This window comes from Ischnura elegans, chromosome X, assembly GCF_921293095.1.
Source record: "Ischnura elegans chromosome X, ioIscEleg1.1, whole genome shotgun sequence".
Classification (NCBI taxonomy): Eukaryota; Metazoa; Arthropoda; class Insecta; order Odonata; family Coenagrionidae; genus Ischnura; species Ischnura elegans.
The window spans coordinates 2,251,945-2,273,746 of NC_060259.1; the positions used below are offsets into that span (position 1 = coordinate 2,251,945).

Below are 21,802 nucleotides of genomic sequence, written 5' to 3' on the forward strand. Positions count from 1 at the left end.
TAACATCGATTTGTTTAACCCCGACGAGGCGCCTAATAAGGGACAAGTCGTCTCACTAAGCTTCCTTTATTACCTTCTACCATCTTCCTATTTATATTATCAAAGATAAACGACCTCCTCGGAATGAATTTTGCCGTATTGGAAGCGTGGGAGGGGTAGAAGCGAGCGGGGAGGGGAGGGGATCGGCATGCGGCTCTTGTATCCGCGACGCTGCGTGGGCGTTGGAATATTTTCTTCGCGGACGCGGACTCAAATTAGGCATTTTGTGGCTAAACGGTGGCAGATACGTCCAAATGCATGAAATTTTGGCCCTAAAAGGGCAGTAACTCGGCAAAATCTATAGGAAATGACCATAAAATATTACATTTTTCGAATCTTGACCCTCCCCCCCTTAATTGCATTTGAGCGAGGGTCAGGGGTTCACCTAGAGGTCTCAAATTTTTCAGGCCTTATTTTTGATCGGTCCCACAACTTTTTTTCATTGGGCCAGATGGATTTGAAAAAAATCGATTTTTCCGATCCGCCCTAATGGACACCCGTTTTAGCGGCCTTTGAATTTTTCCATATTTCGGACGGTTATCTCGAATCAAGTATTCACTATTAGGATTTAAACTGTGGTTTTACGACATTATGTTATTCTGAACTCTAATTTAAAAAATGTGTTTGGTGCATTTGAAACACTAGTGTACTTCCCTACTTGTCTTTAGTTACTTCTAACCATGCATCGTGGAGTACGACAACTCAGAATGAAAAATAACGTGGATGTGATATAGAATTGAGGATTAAACTGCGGAAAATACTGCGATGCAGATGCGGCTATAAAAACTACTCGACTTCATTTCAATACCTCGTTTGCTTTTGTAGTTTTATGATTTTTGCACGATGCAGATGGAAAACCGAGGATAGAAGATGAAAATGAGGAGAGAAGTGATAGACGGCTTCCAGTCCACGCTAATTTTTTTTTCATAAACTGTGAATCTCTGAAGATAATTTTTTCAATAATTCTAAGTGCCTAATTATTGCCTGTTTTTTCTGTAAACTGGACTTAATCCTGCTCAATCTACTTGCCCTCTACTCGCGTCTATGTGCATGATTTTGCTAATAAAATATCACAAATCAATTACCGGCGATCGTTTCCAAAACCACGCATATGTGGCTCAGTGTCGCAGGAAAGCGACATGATATCACGGATCTGATATCGTCCGTTATTGGTAAGATGAGTCAAATGGCTATGCGATTACAGACACCATAGCTGAGGGAGAAGCAGTTGGAGCGGGACGAGGTTCCGTTAGTACGTGGCGCCACCCGTAACCGCGGCGGTTAAAAGATATGTAACGTAATACTGTAGCAGGGACTTCTTGATTTCGCTATATCCATATTTATTTACAAGTTAATCTTTAGCATTTCGGCGGTACACTGCCGATCACTCGTTATAACGAGGTTCTCGCTCTATGCTATACTTACAAAAACAAGTCTCCAGTGTAATGGCTCTAACGTTGTCATTTTTCCACTGAACGATGATGATTTGCTAAATTTGGACTAAATTGGTTAGCTTAAGGATTTTGTTTTACCAATTCTATCAAAATGGTACGAAAAACGACCCCCAAATTTAGCTAAAGATAGCTAGATGCAAAGGAGGTCTAACTTGATCATATGAAGGGTGATTTCCTAGGGTTTCTGGCCGTAGACAGCTTAATATTACCCACAAATATCCTCACGAAGCCAATTTCATTCTGTTTACCAATAAATAAACTCAAATTGAGGCCATCCAAGTGACATTAAAATCTGATATGACAAGAACTTAAAACTACATTTTGGGAATTTTAGTATGTTCTGATGATTATGCATAATATTTTGGGAATCGGAATTTAACATTCCATAACGCATTCATCAGCATTATTTATTAAGCCTAAACGCATTTAACATGCGTCAAGTGCATGAAGAATAACTGAAAAAGCATTCAATGTTGAATTTGAGAACTTTTCTATAAAGTTTTATCAGATAACATCAAAAGGCTTACTGTATAATTTACTGAATGCCATGTAGAACTCATTGATGTTTAGATGACCATCATTGTCACTGTCATCATAGCTCAGCATATCTCCAAGTGTGCATCCCTTGGCAAGCTGATTCAGATGTTCTTTCTCAGAAATCTATGAAATGAATAGTTAATTCAAACAGCTTCAATCACTTAAACATAGCAAAAACAATACCATAGACATAAAAGTGAATGACAACTACACTAATATATCAACCTTAGCATTAGTTGGCCATCAGTGAAGTCACTCTGTTGAAATACCTAACCCTTAACCGGTGACGTGCGGTCTGAGAGACCACTGCGTTTCTAAAATTATGAATATTTTCAACATTGCCATTTCAAAATATCTATAGTCCTCGTGAGCGTCTTAATTTTGTATAATAAGGACACAGAACTCTTTAAAATATAACGTTCTTACTATTTATTTCTGAAAACTTGCAACTGAATTTGATTAGCGGTCTGTGGGACCTCACGTCACTCAATCGGAAATCCAATAAAGGTAATGGTGGTGGAAATGATTCAAAAAGTTGTTAAAACAATTCCTAGTAATTTTTCAAGAATAATAATAATAATTAACAATTATCTAGGAAGCATTTCTAGTTGCATAACGTGGATAATTAACTACTTAATTAAAAAAGTACCATAATAAAAATAATAACTCAAGTGTTTTTGATATCAGTTTTTGGATCCTATTTCAAATAACAATTTTTACTGAAAAAGTTGGTTCGTATTTGGAATGCATAACATTAAATATAAGTTTTTATTATAGTTGAGAAGTTAAATAACCAGTAAACTAAGCAATAAAAATGACTGCAACATTTTACGAATTTTTGTTATATTGCGGTCTCCCAGACCGCACGTCACTGGTAGTGTATCAAATATTTCACGTCACTGGTTAAGGGTTAATGTAGTAAACATCAAATTTTATTGCCCAAACATATATTTGGGATATACCAGGATGTAATCGAAACTTTTAAAATTTAAATATATTTCTACCCAAGAAAAATGTTTACTAGCAAAAAATTAAGTTAAACTTTATGATGCTTAAGATGGCCATTTGCAATGAGTACCTAACTAAAAACTAGCACTCTAGCAAAGGTAATATATGCCCCATTATGTTTACCACAGCATGAATTAGTATTTACAATAGCTAATATATGTTACCTATCAATCATACCTGATCTAATTCCTCCCTTTCCAGTGCCCCGTCATTGTTCTGATCATAATGACTGAACATGATGCTCACTAAGTACTCTTTCCCAGAGCTTCGGTTATCCTCAGCCATCAGCTTTGCATGATTGTACAGCAATAAGTTATCCTGAAATGAAACGCAAATCACATTTAATGTAAAAGACTGCAATCATCAAATAGTTTTCGTAATCAGCAAAAATTCTGATACCCTTCACCAAAGATATTGAATGCAAAAATAAAGGCCTCGATGGCGGTGGGGTAAAGTTCTCGCCTGCCAAACCGTCGGTCGCGGGTTCGAATCCCGCATGGGTAGGTGATCCCTATCCAGGGCATGGATGTTTGTGTTGTACTTTGTTAATATTGGAAACCTTCGTTGTAAAAGGCCGTCATGTCTTGTTTACGGGGAATTAGATAATAAATAAATAAATAATAAATTAGCCAAAATAACACTTACATTAGGAGGAGATAAATATTTTAATTGAAAGAATACTTTATAAATAAAATATTTAAAAAATCTGGCATTACAGCATGTGTCACAGAACTTTGCTGTTCATGACATTGTTACAATTGTACACCAGTGCATGTTTTAACAAAGAAAATGATTTATAAATAATTTCTAGGTGAATTTCTAAGCATTTAAATCAAAATTTGCACTTTTCCACAAAAATGTTATCATGGAAAAGTGCAACTACAGGTGTATCTGTGTCATGCATTGGTGCTCCTGTATCATGCATTGCAATATATCACGCCTGAATAATTTGAACTTATTCGAACGTCAAAGTATTGCGGTAGATCGGTGGCTGGGGCTGACATTTGAAACTGGGGAGTAATTTCCAGCAAGCCACTGACACACTCAATCATGGAAGTAAAATATAATGTGTGCCAACAAAATCAATCAATTAATTCAGAATCAATGGAATAGTCAATGCCACAATACTTGGCACGGATTAGAGAAAACAACTTTGTTGTGACATGACCGTGGTGGGAAATATTACATCTCCACCCCTTTCTCCCGCGAAGTAAATGTTCTCCTACCTCTCACATTTTTTTCCGTTCGACAAAATTAGAAGTTTGATCCCTTAACCTTGATTCATCAACTATTTTAATGGTGAACTATACAGCGTGACCAGAAGTTAGTTGTGACCGTCCAGTGGGTCACATAGCTCAGGATAAAACTTGTTGTAGGCATGGGCAGAACATGGTCCACCAGCAACTCATCACCACTCAAGTGGAGCAAGATGGTTGGCAGTTGGTGACTCAGCTCACCACTTGTGACGTGAGCAACTCCATGAGAGCGCTTTTACAAATAAAACTCATTAATCACGTCACACCATACCACTTTCTGAGGCTACTTCAGAATTGAGATGAGTAAAACAAGTTAAAAATAAATGGAGCCAACTGGGTAGCAAGTCCGGGGACATCAATGTGCTTCTCAGGATTTAACAGTACCAAGGCGTAGCAGTGTGCATGACATATCACAGAGCCGCACTGAGCTGGAAGGCCAAGTTCCACAGCAACAGGTGGATGAGGAACGTTAATGCAGGCCGGGAGGATGCACTCCTGAGGCCAGGAGAGAGAGAGAGTCGGAGAATTGTTTCAGCCTGCAAGTCTGCAACTCAGAATGGTGGGGTGGCAAAAAGCACCGCGATGATTACGACGCCTCTGAGGGAGGGGCGCGCTCTCATTAGGGCGATGCAAACGACCGCAAAATCGGATTTGATATTTCCAGAGAAGGCCATCCAATGAAAGGGATCATCCAGATATTTTACTGGAACAGATTCGACTGCAACAAATGGCGTGAGCGGTGGCTACCCGTTGTCCCTCCACTTCTCCTCTACATATTGGTGGGAGGGAATTGAAGTGTCACCAGTCTTCACGGAGGCTAGAAGATGAACCAACTTGTGACCCAGCGGTGAGTCACCATATCCAGAGAAAGGTTGGCTCGGGACCCATTGTTGAGTCACACTGCATTTTGAACCAGGGATAAACAGGGTGGAGAAAAATGGTGCCACGAGATTTTAACACTGGATATCTGATGACGGCAGGAACCAAAATTACCACTTATTTTCAGGTCAAAAACGAACCATTTTTAAACTGCTGAAACTTTAAGCCAAGCGCTCCGATTTACCGCGAGTTAGCCCTGTCGCAGGATGACCTACATAACCCATGACTTCGAATGATTTGCCAACCTACCAACCGGACTGATAGTGTAGCAGAGAGGTAAAGTATGGTGCGTATAGGTTGCTATGATAGGCGTTTGGACAACCCGCATGAACACTGAATAGTACCATGCATTCAAAGTAAGATTTACTAGAGATAGACTTTAAATAGTATACTGAAATATTTCGTTCCATGTACATGAAAAAAGCCTACTGTGCGAAGTGCGCATGAGTTTTACAATCTCATTTGCTTTCCAATGACCTATTGAGCACATGAAATCGTCGCTTTTGCGAAGAATTTGATTTACTCGCATGCGTAGAGTATAAAATGTGTATTATCACCGTAAATTCAATTTCTTTATCGGACCATGCTCGCAACTCCCACTTCAAATCATTTACGTGTGCAAAGTGAAATTAGTTTATGGAAAATTATACATGTTAATTTTATGTTACGATAACATGTGATAGTGTGTCGGCTGGGACATGAGGTGAATCTGAAACAGCGGAAAGTGATGCGTTGGCACAGGCCGTGAGTGGGGACGAAAGGGGCAACTAAAACTCAACACTTCCTCTTCCAAAGCGCATCCACTTCGCATTTGGATAGAGAGTGGGCTGTGCCGGACAGATGGTAGGATTGTTTTAGCAGGAAATATGCACAGCCCCAGTTACGCGCACAGAAATTTAATGAAATATATCGCTGCATTATGTTGCATCTATATCGCAGTGGCAATGAAATTAAATTTTGAGGGTGACTTAGTACAATTAATATTATGGACACCTTAAGCAAAGTTAAGAGGCTTAATTAGGTTGTTGATCAAATTAAAGAATAAAATTAAAAAATGTCTAAGTTTTTTTCGTGCTGACTTAACAGTTCTGTCTTTATAATATCCTCAAATACTCAAATACTTACTTTCATGATCTCATATTCTTGGATGGAGCATTGTGCTGCCTCCTCCAACTTGCTTTGGTCTTTGCTCTCCCCTTCGTTCCTTTCTACGTCCAGTGCTGACCTTGAGACGTGGTCTGCAGAGGAGAGGTACGGCCACGAGTAGTTCTTAAAATCCAGCTGTGGAGTCGCTGGTGGAGGTTGAACTGGAGAGGCAGACGAGAGAGTTGCTGGCTTGGCTTTTGCTGCAAAGCAAGACAAAACCCAAGTAAAATCCAAGAGGTTGTAAATCTTGATTAAAAATCACTCCTTCAGACTAATTTAAAATGCCCCTGTTAGTTTAGTTGTGCTTAATCTAATGGAAGTAATGGAATCTTGGGAAAACTTTCGGAAAGTTAAAAAATTCTGTAACCAAATAGAAGAAAAATATCAGGTAAAAACAACAAATGACATCTCTGTAAAATATTCAATATAAAAAGGTGAACAGGATTATCAATTTACAGATGAGTTAAAGGGGTGGGTGAGTATTTGGGTGATGTGGGAGAAATTACTAGATGCAAATTACTTCTCCGGTCTTCTTCAGAAAGATGTTTTTGCAATAACGATGCCACAACTTACACCGACAACAGATGGGACGAACACTAGATACAAATAGAGATCTCACGTAAGTTGAAATGTAAAGAAAGCATTGAGAAGAACAATCTGCTCCCTTACTGTTGACCCCCACCCAGCCTCCTCTCAGAGCCCGCGTCGCACACTCGTCGCCCCTTCTTGAAGCTCCCTCTCCCTCTTCCAACCCGAGGTCAGCACGGCAAAAGGTCACCGACCAGCCTTTCCTTGCCTCCAATCGCCTCACAAAAGTCACTTGCCTCCCCCCACCATCTTAACCCACCCCCCAACACGCCCACACCCACCATCCTCCCACAATCGTATAAAATAAATTACATAATATTTATAAAATTTGTACGGCGAAAATTCATTTTGTCTTCCAAGGAAATCTGTTTTTTTAGTCTCATTTAACGACGAGTATCGACAAAATACCTGATGGGCATTCTTTTGCATCAACTTATCTTCCCTCTTACCCGAATTAACGCCATCTGCAACGATTGCGACTGCCTTCCGTGCTGATGGTAACTGTAAACGTTAGAAAACATAGAAATCACTCGTTTCTGTCACTTCTTGGCATTTTCGATGTGGAGATAAACATCAGTGCATTTATTTTCTGTTGGTAAGTCAAATTTTTCTTTCTATAATCCTAATTGCAGAAAGTGCGCAAGAAACTAAACTTACATGAGTGCCCAATGTCCTACCCAATCGCGTTATCGAGATAGAGAAGGATGCCTGGATAAGTCTGTCCAACATTCTTCACCAGCGATACAAGATGATCATCCGTTTTCTCCTCGATATTGTGCCACTCTCAAACAATAAGTAACTGTATACTTTCAAATGGGATCAAGGTCTGGAGGATTTGAAGACCAGGCCAATGGTTCTACATGCAGATTACCGCGAATAGCCTATTTGTTAAATCGTCCCTGTGTACGGTGCAGTTGTCTTGAATGAAAGTCACTTCCACCTCTATTGTGACGACTTAGAATGGAAAAATGAATCAAAGTATTCCCTCATATGCGGACGTAATCTGGGGAGTTCATCGGTTTCGGAATTTTTCTTTACGTGCCGCTGCCATCATCGCCTCCCAAAAACATAAACGAATGCGCCCAAGTCTTTTGTTTTTGCAAAATATGAGGTGGCTGCAATCAAGAGACTTAATATTAAGATTTATAAGCACACGAAATAATTGAAATACACAAATGAAATTACACTAAATACGAGTTTCGCGGCCGCCACAGTTGAATTCTTTCCCGCTTTTGATCGCTTCGAAAAGTTTTCTTATCAAAAAAGATGACTATATTCCAGTACGCTTGAGGCATTTATGGGAAAAGCCGTTCAAATCGAAACCTGTTCTCTTTGTACCGATCTGCCATAGTTGGTTTCAATGCCGGCATGAAATTGTGGTTACCGCCTTAGTGGAGTCGTCATTAACCTTACGTCAGGCGCAATATTGGAATTGCTGAGTTCAGGCGCAAAGTGCCACAGATGTGAAAAAAAGATTATTAACTCTTGGCATGGCTCATTGGTACACCTTTAAAATTAAAAGCACAACCATTAATATAGTTGAACACTTTGGTGCTATGAATGGGCTCCTTAACATACCGTCATACGGCCTCGGACCGATCCAGCAAGGTGTGATTTAACGTGCTCTTTAGGCTATTAAGTATTATTATACGTAATATACTTTAGCATGTGTATTCTATGAGATCAGTGTTTTTATTTTGATAACTTATTTAGCTAATAATGCTTTTATTTTTCTTTATGGTTCTTAATTATGCTAAATAATCCGCCACTGATCTGTCGTCATAAATGCGAAAAGTGAAAGGATGTATAGGTGTGTCAAAACAAAATGCCACTCTAAGCAGCAAGGACCTATGCTTCCTTGTGGCGCGGAGAAATGAAAAAGAAAACAATTGTGCTCCGCCTTTCAGATCCACTGCGCATTCATTGCGATCCATTAAGAGACGGAAGGTTAAGAGACTAAAATTTACACATAGAGATCTTTTAATGGTGGCAATCCTCCAGACCACCAATGGCTGGTCCCTATAGTTCACGCGAATGATCATCTTGATCGCCGGCAGTACACTGCAGCCACACGCATTTCACTCTTGGTTTCAGCTGTAAATTCCCTGTAACGCTCTATCTGTCAGTTCACCGTACTTAAGTCGATTTCTATTTGTCGAGCAATGGCACTTACTTCAACTCCAGCCCCCCGAAAATTGCTCCCCTTGTAGCCTAGCGTAGTGGAATTCCGAACTCGCTGAAATTACAAGAATGTCATCATCCTCATCAGAAGTCAACAATCGTGAGAGTGGTTTCACGCAGCTCCCCATCCCGCTCTCTCCTATCCACTTGCCTTTTTATAGAGACATATCTCTTCTCTTTTAGATCATTCATAACCTGTCTGATACAACTCTCATAACTTTATCACGGTTGACCGATGTACTTTCTCGGGTAGTCTCCACCCCGAGATCCGAATGGGGGACTTGTTGTTTTTGTTCAATCGACTGTGCTTATTTGAGTAGGAGTAGCTGCGACTCTGCGGGAAACTAATGTTATGGTTTCGCCTTGCCTTCCAAATGATTGTCCTCAATCGCCGCTGCTTTGTTACGTGCACGCTGAGATGTTAAGAAAAGCGTGGGACGAGTTGGAAGCTGGAGATAAAGTGGGAGGAATGATGTTAAAATCAGTGAGGTTCGCGCATGACCAGGGGTTGATCAGCCATTCATCGAGGGGGCGTCAGACTCTAGGGGATGCGTTAATCGAGGGTTGCAAGGAGTATGGGATGAGGATTAGTCACAAGAAGATCAAGGTAATGCGGTTTTGAAAAGAATCGCGAGCGAGGAATGTGAGACTCAAGATAAAAGTAGGCGGAGAAAAAATTGAACAGGTAGAGCAATCCAACTACATAAATGGACAGCACATTGGAGGAAACGGAGTAAGCAGTAAGGGCATGAGGAAGAGGAGCAATGGAGGCGTTCACAAACAGAAAGGAGCTTATGAGACGATCGTTATGTAAGAGTTTACAGAAAAGGTTAGCGAAGAGTGTGATCTAGAGTGGATCCCTTTATAGTGCAGAAACGTGGACCCTTAGGAAGGAGGACGAGCGATGACTGTTGAAACGAGGGCGGGCTTGCGGGGTTACACTCGGCTGAGGTCTCCCTCACCACGGAAGGACAAGGAAGGAGAGAGGCAGGAAGCGCCGCACAGTGGGCGGAAATCGGAAAAAGCCGGACAAAATTACAAAATGGCTTTTTTGAGTTATAAACTTGAAACTTTGCAGGTATACTCAAAAATGATTGAAGTTTATTGATATGTACTTCATTTGACATATATCCTACCCGTTACTGAGATACAGAGGCTCATACGTGAGCAAATTTCCATGAAAACGCCCGTCTTCAATTTTCTCTGAAAATCTTCCAAAGTAAGTGAATGGTGAAGTTATGGGTGGATTCTTGCCGAATAAAAAACCACATCATCTGTTATCATGGTGTTTTTTCTTTAATTTTCCGTAATCTTAAAGAATACAGCCCATAAATTCTTACCGTGCAGTAACAAAATGGCGGATACTGTTTTTCGACGAAGTTTTACATTTAGGTAGAGTTTCAAATAGGTTTTCGGCAAGGTCGCGAAGAGTAACTTATATGAGAGCATTGTTTGAAGATTTCTGAGGTCTTTATTTAGTTTTCTTTGAAATAAATTTGGGTCGCCGGAAATTACATTGATTTTTCGATCGCGCGGCAGGGTTCTTCTCCGCGCGTCGGGAGTTGGATTAGCCGCGCCGCGGTAAGGTTATTGAAGCTGTACGGGTTTTAACGCTCAACATTCACCGTTTTTATGTTTTGCTTCAAGACACCGATTCTCAAATGGTCTATGGTGAAGACAGTGGAGGTTTTTCATGCGATGTACTTGCACGTTTCATCGAAGTTCATTTCGTTATCTTTGGATACGATCGAAAACCATGCTTCTATTAAAAGCGTTCAAACCTCGACAAAGTGAGTTGTTTTCCTGGGACTCATACAAAAAGACCTACCAGAAAGATACCAGCTGAGACCCTTATACCTTCTTCAATCACCGATCCCTGACCCTCAGGATTCTAATTTCGAAAACGGTCGTTTTATGACACCCTGGAGTGGAGCCCTTGGCCGTCTTAACGGAGGTATTTCCATGGGAACTTCTTGCTTTTTTAAAATGTGCATCATACCCTCAGTTCTACTTTGACATACAGATTACCATGTCTTTACACGTTTACCATACGTTCCTCCCCGTGTACGCATTAGGGCATTGGATAACCATAGGTTCGACAAATTTATTATTTCTAAATTTTACATAGGCTTCATCCGCCATTCCATAGAAAATGCCACCTCACATTATTACATGACTTGATATCTACAAAATAATATTGGAATTGGTAAAAAAATCATTCACTCGGTAAAAGGTATTTGCTCCATTATTTATCGCGGAGGCTGAATTTAAGACAAGGCCCTGATGCTCTGAAATTTCTCAATGACTTCCTGACAAAGCGCATTCTATGGCCATACCTTAAGAAATGGGTTGAGAGTTCTCGATATAATGAATGATTTTTGTGTCGATACAAAAGTTGGCTCGCTGACTCTATAACATTTCCAGAATTTGTTATGCATCACTTTCCCGATACTTCAACGACAGCCGGTTGAGTATTGTATTTTTGTAAAAATCTATTCCTCTCAAATTGATTGACTAAATAAAATTCCCCCTGTAGCTTCATGCTACAAAATTTATATTATATTTGCCAGGCATTCCAGGGCGGCCAAAAAAATGTTGCACCTAATGTATTAGATCACGCAGAAGAAAATTCAAACTTTAAAAACTACTGCTACTACTGCTGAGCTTGCTCTCGCGGCATCTGTGAGTTTGAGAGAGAGGGGAGACACTGCAGCAGCTCACCTAATTGCAGAAATAACAACTACGACCCCTACTCGGGCTAAGAGAGTTCTTTCAAAGTGGAGGACGAGTGAAAAGGTCCACCCTGAGATGACAGAGGAAGAGGCACTGTCATTGATGATTGCCTCTGATTTGACCAAGCGTCAACATGGGTCTTTTCGTAGGACAGCTCTGAGCCATGGACACGAATTGTATCCCAGTTATGATAGAATAGCGATAGCAAAAAAAGGCAGCTTATAACGAAGGAATTAAAATAACTGAGACCATGTGCGAAGTAAACCTTCAAGCACCACTGAACCACACCATATTGGGAACAATAGCATGCTTAGCCACCACTTCCATCTCTCAAGAATTAAAATGTGTGGTGAACTACAGATTAATCTCTAAGTACGGTTTTGATGGAAGTTCGGGCCACTCTCAATATAAGCAAATGTGGCAACAAGTGGATGCTTCAGATAAATTCCTAGTCATGAGTTCCCTTGTATCTCTTAGTTTGATTAGAAAGCAGCAGGTAACAAAGGCGCTACAGGTAACGACTGAAGTCTCCACTTTCTCTTGGTTAATTACATTTATCTCTAAACTTTTGATAAAGAATTTAAATTGCATCGGAGGCACTTCTCACATATAGGCTCTACAATTTTAGATGACACTATCTGGGAAAATCCACTGCCGACGTCGACACGATTTTGTCATCCCATCCGCTTTCGGTGAAAAAAAGAGACAAAAGAAGTTACAAAATCAGAAAGAGATTACCTATATCGAAAGGCAGGTGGATGGTCTTAATGATTTCAACTCTGGATTTTACACGATCAAGTTCTGTTTACTACTGACCATGATCAACGGAAAAGTAATGCTTACATTGCTTACCTTATTTTCCTAAATTTTTCTTAATCTTAAAACCCATATAATTTATTATCCTACAGAGAAGTATAGTCATTTCAAAATTCAGAAAAACGATAGTTTTAAGTTTGCAACACACTGAAGGACAGCTGAATCATGGGGTTCTAAATCTGCGGTGCAATAGCGTCGGGTATGAATAATTTAGGAGATGTAAAATATCGTTCACCTGATATCGATAAATATTCTATTGGTTTGTGTACGCTGCACTGACACATATGATTTTCTGAATGCATATTGGATATGTCGTATCGATTGGAATTTAAAAAGTGGCATTAGATAATTTTAATTTTAATTTATTTTAGTTAGGAAAGGAATGCTAAGAAAAGATTCAGCTAAAATTGATAATATACATTAAAATAACTATTTTGAAAAAGATGTTCGGAGATTTACTCAAGAACGTACTTACAGGCAAGTGGAAGTTTGAAATTTCTACGCTCCACAAGCAAATTAAAATCACTTTCACAAATTCTGCGCACTCAAGAGAACTAAATTTCCTTCACCACAGTCAAAGTAGAACTGAGGGTATGATAAACGTTTTAAAAAATCTAGAAGTTCCCATGGAAATACCTCCGTTAAGACGGCCAAGGGCTCCACTCCAGGGTGTCATAAAACGACCGTTTTCGAAATTAGAATCCTGAGGGTCAGGGATCGGTGATTGAAGAAGGTATAAGGGTCTCAGCTGGTATCTTTCTGGTAGGTCTTTTTGTATGAGTCCCAGGAAAACAACTCACTTTGTCGAGGTTTGAACGCTTTTAATAGAAGCATGGTTTTCGATCGTATCCAAAGATAACGAAATGAACTTCGATGAAACGTGCAAGTACATCGCATGAAAAACCTCCACTGTCTTCACCATAGACCATTTGAGAATCGGTGTCTTGAAGCAAAACATAAAAACGGTGAATGTTGAGCGTTAAAACCCGTACAGCTTCAATAACCTTACCGCGGCGCGGCTAATCCAACTCCCGACGCGCGGAGAAGAACCCTGCCGCGCGATCGAAAAATCAATGTAATTTCCGGCGACCCAAATTTATTTCAAAGAAAACTAAATAAAGACCTCAGAAATCTTCAAACAATGCTCTCATATAAGTTACTCTTCGCGACCTTGCCGAAAACCTATTTGAAACTCTACCTAAATGTAAAACTTCGTCGAAAAACAGTATCCGCCATTTTGTTACTGCACGGTAAGAATTTATGGGCTGTATTCTTTAAGATTACGGAAAATTAAAGAAAAAACACCATGATAACAGATGATGTGGTTTTTTATTCGGCAAGAATCCACCCATAACTTCACCATTCACTTACTTTGGAAGATTTTCAGAGAAAATTGAAGACGGGCGTTTTCATGGAAATTTGCTCACGTATGAGCCTCTGTATCTCAGTAACGGGTAGGATATATGTCAAATGAAGTACATATCAATAAACTTCAATCATTTTTGAGTATACCTGCAAAGTTTCAAGTTTATAACTCAAAAAAGCCATTTTGTAATTTTGTCCGGCTTTTTCCGATTTCCGCCCACTGTGCGCCGCCTCGATACGAGCCCGACGACGCACAGTGGGCTAGAATCGAAAAAAGCTGGCCAAAACCTCAAAATCGATTTTTTTGAGCTAGGAAATTGAAACTTCGCATACACATTCTCAAATAAATTGTGCATAACTACTCAAATTATTTTGGTCCTGTGTTTTCACTTTAACAATATATGTGAGGTCAAAGTTGAGCAAATTTAGCGAAAAACGACCACCCTCGATTTTTTATGAAAATTGCCGACTTTATCCTCGTGCAGTGGTTTTATAAATAGTTTTATCGACAAAACTGTTATACCATCTTAATTGACACTTCTTATTCTTTCATTTGAAGGGTTTTTTAAAGATTTTGTTTCATCAATAACCATAGATACATAACAAAATGGCGGAGCCTGTTTTCAACCCATTTTTTCACATAAACGTAGAAAAAAAGTAGACATTGTCACCGGCTTACACTAAGTAACTTATATCATGTCGTTCTTTGAAGCTTCTATATTGTGAATCTAAAGTCAAACCTTGCACCAATTTGCAACCCCGAATTTTAAATAGTTTTTTCGAACGCACGGACGACTCCGGTTCTGGCCGGTGGCGGCGGAGAGTACGGCGACGCGGCAAGCGGGGTGATGCAATATGGTCTCATTCACTTTTATGTGTGGATAACAGATATATTAGTGACAGAAAATAATCACCAGAAAATAAAATTTATAAATATTGCTACGAATGACTCTCATTATGCAATCGCTGGGCACTGCAAGAGGTGCACTGAAAGGTATCCTTCTTTGAGTGCATTCCATGGAGAATGGACTTAAATCGCGTGCTTAAAGTGGGGAAACGGACTCTTTTTTTAACAAACAAGCTCTATTTCTAGGCAAGAGCCCTCGATGACCCATAGCCTCCTCTTCCTAACCTGCCATACATATTTAAAGGCCTTCTGACAACGGTCGTTTTATAGTATTGTTGTAGTCCCGAGCCCTTCGAACTTGTTTTTGGTCTGAACTCCTGCTAGCTTTAAAAGTTTCGGAAGGCATATTACTCACATCAAATAATGTATTCTTTCTAAGAAATACAGTTCATTTTAATGTATGCCTTATGCTCAATTTAAAGTATTGATTTAAATCTCTTACCTATATATCAACGTCATTATTCTTATTAAACTGCGCTGCTGACAAAATGGTTATCTTTCAGAAATATTTTACCATACAAACATAACATAAACAAAAGCAACACAATTTACACTTTTCCCAACTAACATACTGCAATTATCACTGTCAGCAATAAAAGGTTACTGTTTTTCGTTCACTAACTGACGAGTTTTTATCACTTTCACTGTCTGAGCTAAAGCATTGTTTTCCTTTTTTCAAAAACAGATCCATTACATTTTTCGACAAGCTGTGTGTTTCTTCCAGTTTAATTGGCGTAATTTTTGTCATTATCAGTTATGACATTAGGAGTTGTCTTCGGAATAAATCCCTATTTGTGGCCACTCGTGTCACTTTTCTAGTCAACCGTTCACGGAACTTTCTCACGTCCTTATACCGTGCCTATATCGCTTCCCCTGTCAGTTGTCGCAATTAAGAATGGACTCTTTTGCAATGTCAGCTCCTTGAATGAAGACCTTATGTACGGTTGGTGGCATACCATAATTGTATTTAAAGCGTCAGTGTGAGAGAGAGAAAATTAAATTATTTGGAGAGGAAATCTAGAATAATTGTGATGACTTTTGAATACTCGTGCCTGATTCATGCTTGGCCTAAGGAACAGCATTTTTTACCTAAACAAGAAGGCACAGAGGTGCTCACGAGCAATAATTCATGAGACATAGGCCCTCGTTCCCACGTGTGATTATATTGCGCATGTCCTAACTGCTGTCAAAGCCGTGTTTGCAAATTTAAGTGCACTTTATATGCGACGCGAAACTTGGATCTGTGGAAATGTACGTTAAGATTCGAGTCGCAGTAAGATGCAGAACCATTTTTGGAAACTTCTTATATAACCTCTGCTACAATAATTTCACTCGGGCAAATGAAGTCATATACTCGCGTCACTCTCTCATCGCTGGGGTTAATATTATATCCCTGGCATTTCAGATTTTCGAAGACCCTTGCACCGAAATTTTGTGAGCTGCATGGACACAATTACTTAGTGAGAGGGCCTCTTAATCTGACATAACATAATACTCGGGGTTGCATTTTATCCACTTGGCAAGAGTTCTTGCCTCCGAGGATGGTCACTGTATCTTCCTTTTGCATTCGTTTTCCTCCTAGTCGTTCTCTCGATACAACCCTGAAAAAATGAATTGACGTCCATCTGCACTGGCTAAACTAGAGCAACATGTAAATTGTGCTGCATAAGGAATAGTAATTAATTGCTTTAAATCAAGAATATAAATTAAATAACCTTACTGGATAAGAATAATGAACTCTTCAAGCACCAAGACAGCACTTGATTTGGAAAAATTCGGCAAAATCAAGTACTGTATTGAGCCATTTTCCATCACGTTTAAGGAATATATTATATGTTATTGTTAAAAAGTTTATTTGTTAGTAAAAGAGTCCGTTTCCCCACTTTAAGCACGCGATTTAAGTCCATTCTCCATGGAATGCACTCAAAGAAGGATACCTTTCAGTGCACCTCTTGCAGTGCCCAGCGATTGCATAATGAGAGTCATTCGTAGCAATATTTATAAATTTTATTTTCTGGTGATTATTTTCTGTCACTAATATATCTGTTATCCACACATAAAAGTGAATGAGACCATATTGCATCACCCCGCTTGCCGCGTCGCCGTACTCTCCGCCGCCACCGGCCAGAACCGGAGTCGTCCGTGCGTTCGAAAAAACTATTTAAAATTCGGGGTTGCAAATTGGTGCAAGGTTTGACTTTAGATTCACAATATAGAAGCTTCAAAGAACGACATGATATAAGTTACTTAGTGTAAGCCGGTGACAATGTCTACTTTTTTTCTACGTTTATGTGAAAAAATGGGTTGAAAACAGGCTCCGCCATTTTGTTATGTATCTATGGTTATTGATGAAACAAAATCTTTAAAAAACCCTTCAAATGAAAGAATAAGAAGTGTCAATTAAGATGGTATAACAGTTTTGTCGATAAAACTATTTATAAAACCACTGCACGAGGATAAAGTCGGCAATTTTCATAAAAAATCGAGGGTGGTCGTTTTTCGCTAAATTTGCTCAACTTTGACCTCACATATATTGTTAAAGTGAAAACACAGGACCAAAATAATTTGAGTAGTTATGCACAATTTATTTGAGAATGTGTATGCGAAGTTTCAATTTCCTAGCTCAAAAAAATCGATTTTGAGGTTTTGGCCAGCTTTTTTCGATTCTAGCCCACTGTGCGACGCTTCCTGGGATAGGATAGGGTTGGAAGGGAAGGGAAGAGGAAGCGAAGACTGTCACAGCGGCGGGCGGGTCCTACTACTAGCGAAACCATAATTTAATGTTTCTGCAGAAAGGAAAAAAATTCCTATGAGGAATGAAATTTCTACGATTTTCCGTAGATGACGATAGAAGACTGTAGGCGTTCGAGATATGGATGTGGGGGAGAATGAAGAAGGTGAAGTGGACGGAGAGGATGAGGAACGACGAAGTGCTGGACATGACGGGTGAGGAGAGGCAGCTCTCAGATGAGATACGAAGGAGACAGAAGGTATGGGTAGAGGGCTAGAGGTCTTAGCGGGGAGAGCATGTTCAAAAGTGTGTTGGAAGTGAGAATGTGAGGGAAACGAGTGAAAGGAAGGAAGGGAATAGGAATTTTCGATAGAATGAAAGGGAAGAGGCCTTGGAGTGAATCTAAGATGAAAGTGAGGGTTTAAGATGAAGGGGAGGCTCCCCGAATGCTTCTTAAGTACTCCATGGAAACCTATCTTAATCGAAAAAGTACTTTAATATAATGAATTACAACTAAAGAAAATAATTGACCTTTACCATTCATTATGTCGCGTCTCATTTCACATGGCTTGTACTACGGGGGAAAAGTATTCCAACAGAATTTGAACCGCAACCATTGCTTCGCTGAAGAATGGATTCCCTTTCTGTAGGGCCTTTCTCTAACTCGTAAACGGATTGTTGTTAACGGGATGTTAACGAAAATCCTCTCTTGGAACGACACCCTCTTATCGAAAGTGAGTTTCTGTATCTCACCTTAACGACAGCTCGTCGTTGCAAAACAAAACCACGGCTCGTCGATAGCAAATAATACACCGTCGGCGCCTGCGAGTGAGGCTAGAATTTTCAACCAATCACAATGCCTGGATTTATTCGTTCGGTAGCATCAAGAAGCAATGCCTAACTACGGTCACTAATGAACGATAAATAGTCACCATAAATAAACAAGAAGATGCTTATATAACGTCAATGTTGGATTTTCAAAATCAAATAAACAGCGTAGCATCCTAGTATCTTGAAAGAAACTTGATTGTAGGTGGAGATTTCAACGTACCTTCTATAGATTGGGAGACTTATAGCTTCATTCCTGGTGGGAGGGATAAAGTGATCTGCGAGGCTTTATTACACACTTTTACATCTAATTCATTGTTTCAAATAGCATCCGCACCAAAACGAGGAGAAAATATTCTTGATTTATTAGCGACAAATATACCACATCAGGTAATAACGTTGGCCCTGTCGAAGGAATAAGTGACCATAGGGTAGTAACTGCAAAGTTTTCTCTAAATACCACTGTAAACTTAAAAAAAGAGCGTAAAGTTTTCATTTTTAAAAGAGCTGATTTTGATGGGTTTAAGAGTCATCTAAAAAATTCTTTCCCCGAGTTTCAAGAATCAGTATTAAAGTTAAATGTAGAGAATACTTGGAAAGCTTTTCTTTCGCTCGTAACTTCGAGAATAAATAGCTACATCCCTAGTAAAATAGTAAAAGAAGGCAGCAAACCGAGATGGTACGACGCGGAAGTGAGAAAATCATTGAGGCGACAGAGAGCGTGTCATGCTAAAATGAAAAAAGTCAGCACGGATTTATCCGCTAATGAACGCGAGCTAATAATTAAAAAATATAGGATGACTAAAGCCGCCACGAAGGAAGCGTTCAGGAATGCGTTCACGAATTTTAAAAGAAAAACACTAGTAGAGCAGTTAAAAGATAACCCAAAAGCATTTTGGTCATATGTTAGGGCAGTTCCAGATAAATAATCTACCGTATGCTCGCTGAGAAACGACAATGAAGATGTGCTGACAAGCAGTTGCGATAAAGCCAATTCATTAAATTACTACTTCAAGAGTGTGTTCACGGAGCCTTCCGAAAACTCACCCGAGACCGATGTCAATCCCTGTATACATAAGATGCCAGCTATTGACATTAGTACGCTCGGAATAGAAAATATATTGAAATCGCTTAGTCCAAATAAATCACCTGGTCCAGACGAAATCCCTTCTCGCGTATATAAAGAACTAGCCTCACAAATTGCCCCTTACTTGCAGTTAATATTCAGTAAATCCATCAAGCAACACGAAGTACCTAATGACTGGAAAATCGCTTATGTAACGCCAATATTTAAAAGTGGAGACTAGGAACAGCCATCTAATTACATGCCGATATCTTTAACGTCCATCTCTTGCAAAGTCCTTGAACACATCGTAGTCAGCTCGGTAATGAAATACCTAGGCTGCTATTCTGGATAAGCGTTGCAAAAAATAGCATATGCTACTCTGCGGGTCATTATTGCAACGACCCCGTATTCTGAATGAAGCGTAGTAATAATTTTGTTCGGAATAGCAGCATGCTATTTCTTGCGCGAGCTATTTGGAAGCTCCGCCTCTTCCCGTGTGAAAAACTGTCTGAACAGTTTTCGCAACCAATGAGGGAGAAAATATTTTATAAAATTTTCTGTATTTTACGGAATATTGACTTACAATTATAAACAATTGCTTTATTTACATTTAAAAATTATATTAAAATCTTGGATTTATATAATACGCTTTGAAAATCTCATTTAGGAAATCAGCTGTTATAGATTTCACAATGGCTTCAGACAGGTGGGTTAGATTATAATTTGATTAGGATAATGATGATTTATCGGGCATAAATATTGAATCAATTACCTGTATCCGATCGGTTGTTTAACGTGAGATATTTGCTATGCGAGGTACTCATTGAAAGCTAAATATATTTGATTTTCTTCGTAATTGTCTTAGGCTTCGAAGTCTGTTCGTTGCATGTCAAAATAAATATGTATCAACTTTTATTGCTTTGCTCGTGACGATATAGCTTTACTGTATTAACTAGAAGCTTTCGTTTCTAATGCTAGCTTTATATTATATGACTCCCTAATTTCAGTATTCCTTCTCTGTTTAGGAAATGAAGTAGGTGGCAACGTCACCGCTTTGCTTTCATGTAATATAATATATAATAATAATAATATATATAATTTATTCCATTTACAATCAAATATTACATTTTAGAACATAGTTAAATAATTTTGGAATATATAGGTACCCCTTTGAGTAGTTTTGGGGCTACCATCTTAAACTTTTTACATGGGTCTGGTGCTAGCACATATGAGAAGTAAAATTTCTTTGTATTCAGTTATTTGTTCTATTGCCGATTGCATTCATTATTACAAAACGTATTTCAAATATTTGGACAAGGATAACTATTTTTATTATGTAACGCATAATTACATACATAGAATATACAATATACCTTTTATTGTAGACTTTTTAACCCACCTTTCTTAGTAGAAACTCTACATCCTCACACCTCATAAGCCATTTTTTTTACTGCGGATGCAAATCCCCATCTTTTTTCCGAGTTTGCTACATTACTCGGCAACATGCTAAACAATTTATGCCCTAAGTAATTGTACGACTGTCGATAAATTTCGGTCGTCGGCCTAGGTATATGGAAGTTTCTCCAAGCTCTAATGTCATAGTTTTGTGGTCGGGCCTTTTCACCACTACGGTTATAGAATATTCTAAGGACTTTATAAATGAATAAATGCCTTAGTGGGAGGATATCTAATTTTTTGAACAGAGGAAATGAGTGGCTTTTCCTATACGATCGTGTTATAACCCTGATAACCCTTTTTTGCGCCACTATCAATGGATTAATGTTGATAAAATATGCTCCACCCCAGCAGGCTATTCCGTATTGCAATCTTGAATTAACGAGAGCATAATATACCATTTTTAACACTGATTCAGGGCATATGTATCTGAGGAAGTAGAATTTTCTTACAATAGAAATCATTTCTGATTTTAATTTATTTATGTGAGACTTCCATTTACAATTTTGGTCAAAATATACACCTAAATATTTTATGTGACTAACCTGTTCTATCAAAATACATTTATCACAGGAAGTGACATTATCTTTTATACAATTTGCACATTGATAGTATAGTTTACTTTTGTTTGAGGTAGATTTACTCATGCTAAACATAATATATTTCGTTTTTTCACTTAACAACATATAATTAGCCGAAAACCACATATTGAGTGTTAATAGATCACTTTGTATGTGTTCATATAGATCATCAACACTATTAACAGAGTAACTTAGTGCAGTGTCATCTGCGAATGACGTTAATTGACCTTTA

The 21,802-nt window shown here is 38.9% G+C and overlaps 1 protein-coding gene across 4 annotated transcripts in view; it reads right to left on the reverse strand.

The window, feature by feature from the left end:
• LOC124170538 (follistatin-related protein 5-like) overlaps window positions 1-21,802 on the reverse strand; it is a 521,097-nt gene that overhangs the window by 143,822 nt on the left and 355,473 nt on the right. For all 4 annotated transcript variants that reach the window (XM_046549329.1, XM_046549332.1, XM_046549331.1 and 1 more), the window contains exons 4-6: window positions 6,299-6,519; window positions 3,216-3,356; window positions 2,021-2,153 (exon numbers count right to left, since the gene is read on the reverse strand). In XM_046549329.1, the coding sequence (XP_046405285.1) occupies window positions 2,021-2,153; window positions 3,216-3,356; window positions 6,299-6,519 (495 nt within the window). The remainder of the gene's footprint in view (window positions 1-2,020; window positions 2,154-3,215; window positions 3,357-6,298; window positions 6,520-21,802) is intronic.